The sequence below is a fragment of the Hemitrygon akajei genome, chromosome 10 (genome assembly GCF_048418815.1).
Source record: "Hemitrygon akajei chromosome 10, sHemAka1.3, whole genome shotgun sequence".
Classification (NCBI taxonomy): Eukaryota; Metazoa; Chordata; class Chondrichthyes; order Myliobatiformes; family Dasyatidae; genus Hemitrygon; species Hemitrygon akajei.
In genome coordinates this window covers 143,111,822-143,123,942 of record NC_133133.1, presented here as the reverse complement: position 1 = coordinate 143,123,942, position 12,121 = coordinate 143,111,822, and the positions used below count along the sequence as shown (strand labels likewise).

Genomic DNA, 12,121 nt, shown 5'->3' with positions numbered 1-12,121 from the left:
GGATTTACTTGTCAATGTTTTTCAGGAGCTCCAGCACATGCCTCATTCTTCGATATGTGGCTGCACATTAACCCAATCTATGCTGACTTAACATTGGAAGTCCGATTCAGGTGGGGGAGGGGGGGAGAGCCTCACTTGTCTCATTCTCCTCAGGAAGTAGAGATGATGCTGTGCTTTCTTGACCAGAGGTGAGATCATACATTATGTGTATTCTCAGAAACTTGGTGCAATCATCTATTTGGCCTTCAAGTTGAGGCTCGCTACATTCTACCAGCTACTCTACCTCCTCTCTGTATGGTGTGTCACTGTTGTGTTCGATGAGGTCAACCATTGTTGTGCCATCAGAAAACTTGATGATTCGATGTGAACTGGATCTCGCAGTGCATTCATGCACCAGCAGCAGGCTAAGCACACAGCCCTAGGGGCGCACCATGACGGAGCCAGAGATGTTTCTGCCAACACAGAGTGACTGGTCTTTCTGTGAAGAAATCCAGAATTCAGTTACGAAGAGATATTGAGACCCAGAAAGGACAGTTTGCCCACCAGCTTCTGAGGTACGGTCATATTAAATGCCAAGCTGAAGTTGATAAACAGCATCCTGGCATATGAGGCACAATTTTCCAGGTGGGACAGGACAGCGTGGAATGCAGAGGCTACAGTAGACCAATTTGAACGATAAACAAACTGGAAAAGGTCCAGTGTAGCAGGGTGATGGGATTTCATGCGATTCATGACCACCCAGTCAAATCACTACATTATTGTTGAGGTCAATGCCACTGGACGGTAGTCGTTAAGCCAGGTTGCTGTCACCCCCTTGAGCACTGGGATTATGGTGGCTACCTTGAATGAGGGGACCACTCTTGTATTAGGGAAATCTTGTAACAGTGGGGTAGAGGCTGTCCTTGAGCTTGATGGTACATGCTTATAGGCTTTTGCATCTTCTGCCCAAGAGGCAATTGGTACTGTTTTCTGTTTTATGGCCAGTTTCTATAATTTCAATGTGTTCCTACCTTAGTCACAGTTCTGATAAAGAACTGTACCATGAGAACTGAAGTAGCAAATTTCAAAACTTGTCATATAATCTCTGAAAGTAATCTGTGTTTTATCAGGTATGAACAACATCATGACCAGAATATTCAAAATATTTAGCAAATTATAGCCCTATTTAATTACCTGGTCACATTTTTAGTACATATTTGCCCATGCTTTATTGTACCTGATTAAAGCACAAACTAGGATGCAGCCTGCCCAAATTATGTAAAAGTTGTACATATGTACCATTATTTTTCATAACAAAAATAGACTGATGCCTGAATATGACATTTACAAAGTGTTTGGCTCTATCCTTTGATAGCAAATTTTTTGGCTGCATTCTGAAACTGTGAAATAAGGAGAACTAGAAAATTACAAAATCAATTTTTGCAATTGGCTACCAAAATGTGTGAATACTAAGTGTGAGTAAATTCTCAAAAAAAAAGACAAATCCCTACATGAATTACAGTTATGTTTATACATAATCTCTTCAAAAGATGGCAAACTGGCAACATATAGGCTTCTTAAGCCTTAATCTTACAGACTATTAAATGCATTTATTTGTACATTAAAATTGTCCCTTAAATTCATCATTGGCTTCAATTACATGTGTCTCCAGCTGCCTAATCTCAGTACATCTCCCAATAACAGGAGGAAATGAAGTCTACTTTTAAATGTATGAAACAATGGAAACCAGTTGCCATGTTAATAGTGAGATCATGAAAACATGACAGCTTCCAAACCTCAGTAAACAACCATTTCTCACAATGAATGGCTGCAGAAAGTCAAACATCATGCATTTTTATTCATCATCTATGCCAAAGCAAAGGTAAGATGAGGGTGAAAAGAAGATCCAAAAGACAGAAAGCAAAATATGTATCTGAAGTAAAATTGGTCCACAACAAAATGGCAATAATGAATTGTTTTAAAAAGCCTAAATATTTTGGAAAATGTTTACAACAATAAAGGAGGAACAGGATCATCTAATTCCCACACAGGGAATTCAAACATCTATCTGTAGTGCTGTTGTTTCAGGCCAAAGCGCAAAAATTGGCAAGATCCTTTAGGGATTTCTGACCCACTGATTTCTAGCCGCCAATTCACCAAGAAAGTTGTCATACCCCATTGGAACCTTGCTATGCTACAGAGAAGTGAACCTCTCACACCTCGCACTGTTGCTTGGTCTCCCGTGGACCAGTGGATCCCAAGTGGATGATATTGCGCCCCTCCCCCCGGGTGTGGTGGGAGTTTTTAAGCGAGCAATGGGGAGGGGCACAGTGGCAAGTGGGGCAGCTGTGGGATTACAGGCTGAAGTAATGAATTAGTTATAAGCATTTGATCTTCGGTGCTCATAAATGATTACAATTGCATAATCACTTTATCTCTTACCACCATTCTCTCAAGACTTTGCTCAAAGGGCATTATAGTTGTCAAAAAGCAATGACACTCTGTAATTGGCATATCATGAGACATCTGGACTGAAGAAATAGTGCTATTTCCAGGTCTGGCCCACATGTTATTGCCATTCACTAATGTAGTAGTGTTCCCTAGTACAATTCCCAAACTCTAATTACACAGTGATGGATTTCCTGTGAATCAGGATATAGCTATCAATGGGGTAAAGTCACAATCTGCCCTTTTGAGTGGTCACATCTGCATTTATCTAGCTTATGGCCCAACCAAGAAATCACTGCCCCATTTTGTGTACATTTGGGCAGTCAGGTTTTGCCTGAGCTATGATGACATCACAACTTTCCCCTTTATTAACTGCAGCGCTTGAGGTTGAATAAACAATAGGTGATGACCATGGTTATTAATTCATAATGAAAATGGCAATAATGGCAAAGTAGCCAATATGCCTGTTATGAGAAAAAGATTTTTCAAATGAGACAATGAAACCGCCCAAGCTCCTTGAGTATTTGAAGATAATACACTCTGATAAAGCAACCAAGAACCCGACTTGCTTTCAGTTGCTTAGTGAACACTTTCAGAAAAGGAAAACACCTCAAAACATGCTTGCCAGCATGCAGAACAGTGTGAAGTTTTGAATAGCAAGAGGCATCAGGAAAGATCAGGGTCTCTGACTCACTCCAGGGCATCAGTAAGAGGCTAGAAGAAAAAGTAGTAATTTCTACAAATAAGAATATCAAAAGGTGGAAAGGAGATGGTGATTGAGCAATGAAGTTTCAGGATTTGAATTCCTCAGTGAAGACTTTAATCCATGGACTAAACACAGAGTGTGAAGGTTGGAATACAACTGAAGAAACAAGGTAAGGCCAATTTAATCCAATTTGTTCTTAAAGATAATTGATTTCTTTTATCAGTAAAATGAATTTACAAATCAAATACAAAATCACTTAAGAAAATTATACAAATCACATTTTCAGGTAAGTATTCTTCAATTACACCCCAAATTCTTATACAAAACAAAACCATGTACTCCAGTTTCAGATCAATGCAAAATTTAAAAAAAAAATACAAGAGTCTGCAGATTGTGAACCTGGAGCCAAAAAAAAGACAAAAATTTCTCCAGCAGTTTGCTTTTGCTCTAGTTGCAGAATTATCCTGCTTTTATCACAGACTTTTTGTGTTTTCTTTGTCTCGATGCTCTCTGGTCTGCTATTTTCAGCTTATTGATTTCTTTTGACACAGAAACAACCTTGCTGTTTGATGAACGTATAAAAACTGGATTTAAGCCAAAATATCAAGGTGTCAAAAAAAAATCTGTGAACAGGAAGGAAGAGGAAGAAAAGCAGAATACTAGGAAGAATCAAATGTTTTTGGACAAATGCCACTGGATCAATTTTTACCACTTCACTATGCAAACAGGTCCTCCAATAAGGAAAAATAGTTTAATAATTTTAAAATAATTGTAAATTGAGTAATCAATCCAGACAGTTTCTAAAAATAATGGGAATGATTTGGAGTAGTGACACAATGCAAGCAATTCAAGATACAAGAACTATAACTTAGGCAGTTTACATGAGCACACCACAATCAGTTTTTACATCTACATTGGACATGGTACTAATTCTGAACAGGTTCTAACTAGTGTCAGTCGCATGCACTTGTGTGGCTGTTAGACACTACAAACTGGCGAGAGATATTGTTCAAAAAGTAGTGACTTTTGACACTGATAATTGACAAGAAATGAGCAGCAAGACAATTTAGCATTGTTTTGCTCACTGTGTTCAGGTATCCAAGTTTGGAGAACCTAGAAACAACCAGGAGTAAAAATAAAATGATTTCACTGCTTCAACAAGTTAGGATCTATGAAGAATTTGAAGGTATCAACGATCATCTTGAAAGTCACACCGAAAATGAAGATGAAAATAAGGAAATGGTAGATAAATCAGTTACTGTGCATAGCCTTCGCCACTAATAGTTGTAGACTGGGTTTAGAAGGAAAGAAGGAAATATACAATCAAGTAAATAGGCAAGTAATATCCAAACGCTGGGAGCTGTAGGCTAACAAATCCTCTGTGATGCAGATCATGGGTTCTGAAAGAAGTGGCTGGAAGGTAATTAACGTGTTGGTTTTGATTTTCTAAAATTCCCCAAGATTAGAGAAGCCTCCATTAGATTGCAAAATAACAACAGTAACTCTTCTGTTCATAAAGGGAATGAGACAGAAAACAGGAAAGCACAGTCCAATTAGCTTACCATCTGCCACAGGAAAAACACTAGAGGTTATGAGTAATGATATTATAGAGAGGCATTTAGGGGAAAAATATCAAGATAATCAAGCAATATCAACATGGTGATTTTATGAAAAAGACATGTTACCGAGTTTTTTGGAAAAAGTAACATAGGAATGTCATAGATAAAAATGAATAATGAATGTACTAAGATTCTCAGTCATTTCAGTTAAAATGCCACCTCAAACACTATTCTAGAAAATAAAATTTCACAGTACAGGAAATGGCAGATTGGATGGAATAGAAATAGGAGTATTATGCATAAATCTTTTCTGTCTGGCAAGATGGAATAAATGACTGGGACAAAGGCACTAAAAGCTGGCTGCTAAACTAGCCAATGACATAGGATTGGCAAGTTGTGAGAAGGACATAGATGTCACAAAGAGATATAGATTAAGCAGGCAAAGATCTGGTACATGAACTATAATGTGAGAAACCAAGAATTTAGTAGGTACAAAAGAGAGAAAGCTAACTGTTGAGAGATAGCAGAGCTCTGAAATGTAGAGGGAACTGCATGTATTAGTGCAATATATATATATATACACAGTTGGCGCGTGGCCTAGTGGGCACGGCATCAGACTAGTAACCTGAAGGTCACTGGTTCGAGCCTCAGTGTTTGTGTCCTTGAGCAAGGCACTTAACAACATATTGCTCTGCGACATCACCGGTGCCAAGCTACATGGGTCCTAGTGCCCTTCCCTTGGACAACATCGGTGGCGTGGAGATGGGAAGGCCTGCAGCTTGGGCAACTGCCGGTCTCCCATACAACCCTCCCCAGGCCTGCGCCCTGGAAACTCCAGGCGCAGATCCATGGTCTCTCGAGACCGACGGATGCCACTACCATATATATAGTAAAAAGCACGAATGCAGATCCAGGAAATAATCAGGCAAAGTACAGGAAGCACTCCATTGCAAAGAAAAATGAAAACAAAAGTTGAGAGATTTTGCTCCATTTATATAGGACCCTGGTGGAATCACAACTTGAGTACTATGTACAATATTAGAACATAAGAAATAGGAGCATGAGTAGGCCATCCGGCCCACAGAGTCTGCCCCGCCATTCAAAAAGATCATGGCTGATCTGTCCATAAACTCAGCTCCATCTACTTGCCTTTTCCCCATAACCCTTAATTCCCTTACTATGTAAAAACCTATCTGTTTCTGAAATATATTTAGTGAGGAAGCTTCAACTGCTTCCCTGGGCAGAAAATTCCACAGATTCACCATTCTCTGGGAAAAAGTTTCTCCTCATCTCCGTCCTAAATCTTCTCCCCTGAATCTTGAGGCAATGTCCCCTAGCTCTAGTCTCACCTACCAATGGAAACAACTTTCCTACTTCTAGCTTATCTATCCCTTTCAAAATTTTGTATGTTTCCATAAGATCCCCTCTCATTCTTCTGAACTCCAGAAAGTATAGTCCCAGGCAACTCAATCTCTCCTCATAGGTTAATCCTTTTATCCCTGGAATCAACCTGGTGAACCTCCTCTGCACTGCCTCCAAAGCCAGTATATCCTTCCTCAAGTATGGAGACCAGAACTGCACACAGTACTCCAGGTGCGTCCTCACCAGTAGCCTACATAGTTGCAGCATGACCTCTCTGCTCTTGAATTCAATCCCTCTAGCACTGAAGGCCAACATTCTGTTTGCCTTCTTTAATAACCTGTTGTACCTGCAAGCCAACTTTTTGCGATTCATGAACAAGTACTCCCAAGTCCCTCTGCACAACAGCATGCTGCAATCTTTCACCATTTGAACGGCAATCTGCTTTTCTATTATTCCTGCCAAAATGGATGATCTCACATTTACCAATGTTGTATTTCATTGGCCAGACCTTGGCCCACTCACTTAACCTATCTATATCCCTCTGCAGACTCTCCACATCCTCTGTATAATTTGCTTTTCCACTCAGTTTAGTGTCATCAGCAAATTTTGCTATGCTACACTCAATCCCCTCTTCCAAATCATCAATGTAAATGGTAAACAGCTGCAGGCCCAGCACCGACCCCTGTGGCACCCCACTCATCACTGACTGCCAACCAGAGAAACACCCATTTATATCAACTCTGCCTTCTATTGTTTAACCAATCCACTGTCCATGCCAATACACTTCTTCCGACTCTATGCATCTGTACCTTACTTGTAAGACTCTTGTGCGGCACCTTATCGAACGTCTTCTGGAAATCCAAGTATACGACATCCACCTGTTCCCCTCTATCCACTCATTATGTCCTCAAAGAACTCCAGTAAGTTTGTCAAACAGGACCTATCCTTTCTGAATCCATGATGCGTCTGTCTAATGGAACCACTCCTATTTAAATGTTTCGCTATTTCTTCCTTAATGACAGCTTCAAGCAAAAAGCTCCTTATTTAAGGCTACAATAACATAAACTGCTATTTGGAATCCAGGGTTGGTCGTATCGATCAGGCTTCTCTCTGGTGAAAGGCGACTTGATTAAAACACAAGACCCAGAAGGGTGGATTCGTAAAGGATGTTTCCTCTTGTGGGACACTGTAGATCTAGGGATCCCTGTTTAAATAAGGGGTAAAGGAGCCAAGTGACCCAATTAGTTAGTACATTGATATGTATTAAAAAATAATTATGAGCAGACCGAACTAAAGGAATCCTCTGACCTATCAGATTCATTTGAAAGACAAAAATGCTGCCATCATTGAACTTTAAGGTGGTATTTTTTCATGATGGTAAGAACTTGTGTTTGTTTTTAAAGAACAGAATAGTTGCAAAAATCTTCTTCCTGGATGACAAGACAGACTCCCTACAATTATATCTTAGATGACTACTCAGTTAGTTTCTTGACAGGATTGCTTATCAGAGCTTTGCACTAAGATCTGACTTGCTCAATTCAAAAAACAATTTAAGAGTAAAAAACATTCTGTGTAGTAGGTCCTACTGAGGTAGCATCTAGGTTTAGATGGCTAATTTAAAAAGCAGTATCTCAACATTAATAAATCACTGTCTGAACTAACAACCAACTGGCATTGAACCAAATAAAGAATTAATATATTACTGAAGGGCTAAGGAGGGAATGATGAGCTCTTCCTTGTGGGGTAGAACAGAGTCAAACTTTTGGGACGGGCTCCTGCTGAACTGAAAAAGGGTAAATGGGGAGTTGACAAAGGTTTTAAACTGCAAAGCTTGGACAAACAATAATAAATTAAAAGCATGAATATAAATAAAACTGTGAAAAGCCAAACAGCTTAAACTGAAGGAAGATATAAAAAGCAAGAAACTGCATTACCAAACAGGAGAATACGATGTTAAAAATCAATTGAGAGGAACAGCTATTAAAAATTAGATGAACTGCCTGTAAAGCAATGTACAGTGTTTGTATTAAAACAGGGGAAATGGAGGCAATAGTATGTGGAGGGGAACCAGATATAGATTAATGAGACATGGCAAACAGAATGTCAGAACTCAAATTTTTACATAAAGCCGTTTCATGTGAAGGTGATATGCTGTATTTCAAGATAACACTGAAACTGACTATCCCAAAATTATCTGCCTATAAGAGCTGAGCAATGGGTAAATGCAAATGGACGTGCCATCTTGTGAGCATCTCCCTTTTTGTATGCAGACAGCAAAAAATATGCCTGCTAAATGCACAAGAGCAGACCAGAAGTACTTTTAGACAATATTAATCCAACACAATGAATTTAACACAATAATTGAGAATGAGTCAAAGAGATGAAAATAAGATGTCAGACTGGAGAAAAGGCAATTCTGAACTACAAGTAGGGAAAACAAAAATAAAACAATTTTGACAAAAAAATTAGTAGCACTAGGGTTTATCTTAATCAACGTTCAAAAGAATACACAAGCATTCTTTCTACCTTAAAAACAATAACCAAACACCGACACGAGACCATGGATGGATAAAGGGTCTAAAGGGAAAATAAATAAGAGGCAGAAACTACATGCTTGGGAGCAAACGAAGGCAAATACAAGTTATAAGAATTATTTTTCAGAAAAAAGAACCACAGTTAATTTATCCAGCCCATTAAAAATAATCCACTAGTGCAAATGAAAATGATAATCTGAAACAGTCAATAAGGGATGGTCAGGATTAAAAAGAATCTCAAACAAGCAAATCAGAAGTTCCAAACATCAAAAGAGAATAATTTTTATAACCTGACCTTATAACAAACTACTAAGTGAAAATGGAAGCATCTGCCACAATAAAAGCTAAACAACAAATTTTTACATTCTGTTCTGTACAACAGCAGATGTGAAGACATCAGATTATACCATATGCTGTACCCTTAAGGACAGCAAAACTTCTATTAAATACATGCCAATGTTAATCAGAACTTTCATGGACAACTAACTCCTTGTAAGGTTTTACCCATTGTGTTACTTCTTTATGAGAAGCTTTTGAATTGACACATACCATCCTCAAAGCCCATGAAAATTATACTTATCTTTGCCTTCTTTTGCCCACTGTGATGCAGAAATATATAATAATTAAATGTTGGAAACTTAAAAACTATTAATTTTCATGGAAACTGGGAGGAGAGAATAGTCCTTACGGCTAAGCAAAGATTCTATTTACACCAATACCTTAGGACATCAAGCCTTGATTTAATAAAATATATTTAATGTAATTATTTATTACCCATACCTTTGTGCTCACTACCTTTTACTTCTTCCGTTTTTTCTACAGATGCTGTGAAGGAAAAAGTTGGAGCAACGGTCTTCTCCTGGTTCACATCTTTTCCAAACAATGAGCCTGATGTTCCAGCACCGAAAGAAAAGCCAGTTAAAGGAGAGTTTTCCATGTTTTTCCCAAAGAGCAAGTTGATATTCCCACTATTTCCCATTGCAGTCTCAGGTTTTTTTTCTGAAGTGACTGGAATAATATCCTTGTTTTTGACAGATGAGAATAAAGATGATGGGGTTGTTCCCTGTGGTGTTTTGCTAACACCAAATGTGTTAACAGATTGCATTTCTGGCCTCTTGCTGCTTGTGTCACTCTCTGAGCCACTGTCAGAGCTGCTACCATATTTCTGTTCAATGCTTGTCAAATGCTTCTCGTAGTCTCTGAAGATTGGGGTCAAATCACAGAGTGGGTTCTCATTGACATGCTTGGTGATCCAGTCTCGGACTGAACAATTCAGTGCTGCTAGTTGTCTGTTGTACTCACTGGAGCCCACTTTATCCCCAGAGTTAATCTGATTAATACCATTTGTTTTCGTACCTATTTCACCTTTTGCCAAGGGGTTTGGTGGAGGGCCATTAGATAGAAAAGAACCTATGAAATGGAACAAGTTAAATGTTTAATTAAGTTCAGTGAAACAAAACCTATTAAATTGTTTGGAGTTCTCAGCAGTCTTCAGACAGATGAGGAATTCCTATGACAGCATGAGCCCATCTAAAAGTACAGATGGGACACAATTTCTATAATGCACAATAGATATAGCAGTGTAACATTTGTTTAAACAAGCACAAAATGCCTCAGAAATACCAGGTCAAATCAAACTCTACTCTCCTTTAACCATTTTCCACTCACCTAAACACACAGCATAAAATAATGAAAGTTTCAAGAATTGTTGAGGTGTTTTCAAGCCTGTATCCTTTACCATTAATAGTCTTATTGTATTCAACTAATGTCATAAATAATGATATGAAAGGTATTCAGTCATTTAACAGGAATCCTAGCACAACAGTTTAATTTCAGAAGGCATTTCAGGCAAGTATAAAATCAATAATTTAGGTACAGGCCCCAAGTTTGCCAAAAGTTGAATAATCAAAAATAGCATTGCCTATTTTTTTTTAAAAGAAGACATCCACAGATGCTAAAATGGGGAAAACAGGCTAACAGTTGACAGACTGATCTTCAATGAGCAAGGTAAAACAGGAATATTAATATACTAAATAGCTTTAATAACAAAGAACACTCAATTATATTACCTCAGATTGTTAGAGGCATTTTTCCCAAAAATAACTGCCTTCTTTCAGAAAATGACTAATGTTAATGACCCATTGTCAAAACTGAAATGTGAAAACACAAAAACTTCCTGCAATGTAGTGTTCAACACTACCATAAGGATATTGAAATTTTAAAGAGGGTACAATGCCAATTCATCAGGATATTGCACACAATAACTTTTAAAAGGACATATTTCCATGAGTCACATAATAGAAAAGTCAGATTTGAGAGTGGATAGTTACTTCTTTGAATTTAAAAGGTTAAAAATAGAACTTTTCTTGACATGGGATTGTGCAGGTGTAGATTTCAGCTTCACACTTAGCAACTGAGATGAAAATAAAGAGGTTGAAATGATAACAGATTGTATTTGAACCATGAGTCATTAGGCCCATTCATGAACAAATGATCACTTTCCATTTGGTAGATTTGCTCAATTGGTCCAAAGTACATCAATTAAGTGGAAGCGGAAACTTCACTTGAGCATTTGAGGATACTGATTTGAGCATCATATAATAATCCTCAACTTTTCACTGTTCAGTCCAAAAACTGACCATCTCAGATTCAGTTGTCAAGCATGCTACAATAGTGACTATGCTGCAAAGCACTTTGCTGACAACAAATATGGAATGGCCTGAGATAAAGAAGATGAGCATGTACTCTCAAGTAGAGAGAACAGAGTAGCTGGCATCATTCTTCTTAGAAGTAAATATTAAGGGGAGATTTAATAAAGGTTCCTAACTAAGAAATAGGGAAAAAAAATTGCACAGGCAGAAGTGCTGATAATTTAAAAAGTTAACAGGAGAGAAAACTATGCAATAAGTGATTATGATCTAGAATACACGCCTAAAAAGGTGGCAGAATTACATTTAATACAAACTTTCAAAAAGAAATTGGATAAACAGTTAATTAGAATTTTCAGGGCCAAGAGGAGTAGAAGGAACAAGAGTGGGTTTAAGTAGATAATTCAAAGAACCTGGCACAGCTGCACTGGGCTGTGTGCAAGATCCTATCTCTACTCTAGGAGTGCAAATTAGTTAAGAAGCTAACTAAAGATCTGTACTGAAAGGGCAAGAGGAGGAAAACACTGCACATCAAGAACACTTACAAGTAAAATACATGTAGTAGTTAACGATACTTGATTCTACTTACCCAAAGATTTATTTAAGTCTGTAGCACTACTATGGGAAGGCTTTGAAGAAGACGATGAAGTATTTCCATTGGACAACCCATGTAAAGGCTTAAAACTAGAACCATTGCCAAATGCTCCAAATCCAGTACTTCCAGTTGATGACACTAGGCCAGAAAATCCTTTGAAAACTCCACCTCCTTCAGACTGGAATATTTTGAAAACATAATTGATTAGTAGACTTTTCAAATAAGAACACAAGGTTCTAAAACAACTTGATGTCCATGTTTGACATAAAAAGTCGATAGATTCTGGCCTG

At 38.1% G+C, this 12,121-nt stretch overlaps 1 protein-coding gene across 4 annotated transcripts in view; it reads right to left on the bottom strand.

Annotated features, from left to right (window-relative positions):
- nup50 (nucleoporin 50) overlaps window positions 1-12,121 on the bottom strand; it is a 76,130-nt gene that overhangs the window by 21,366 nt on the left and 42,643 nt on the right. For all 4 annotated transcript variants that reach the window (XM_073059186.1, XM_073059189.1, XM_073059188.1 and 1 more), the window contains 2 exons: window positions 11,826-12,009; window positions 9,369-9,998 (listed from right to left, as the gene is read on the bottom strand). In XM_073059186.1, coding sequence (XP_072915287.1) covers window positions 9,369-9,998; window positions 11,826-12,009 — 814 coding nt within the window. The remainder of the gene's footprint in view (window positions 1-9,368; window positions 9,999-11,825; window positions 12,010-12,121) is intronic.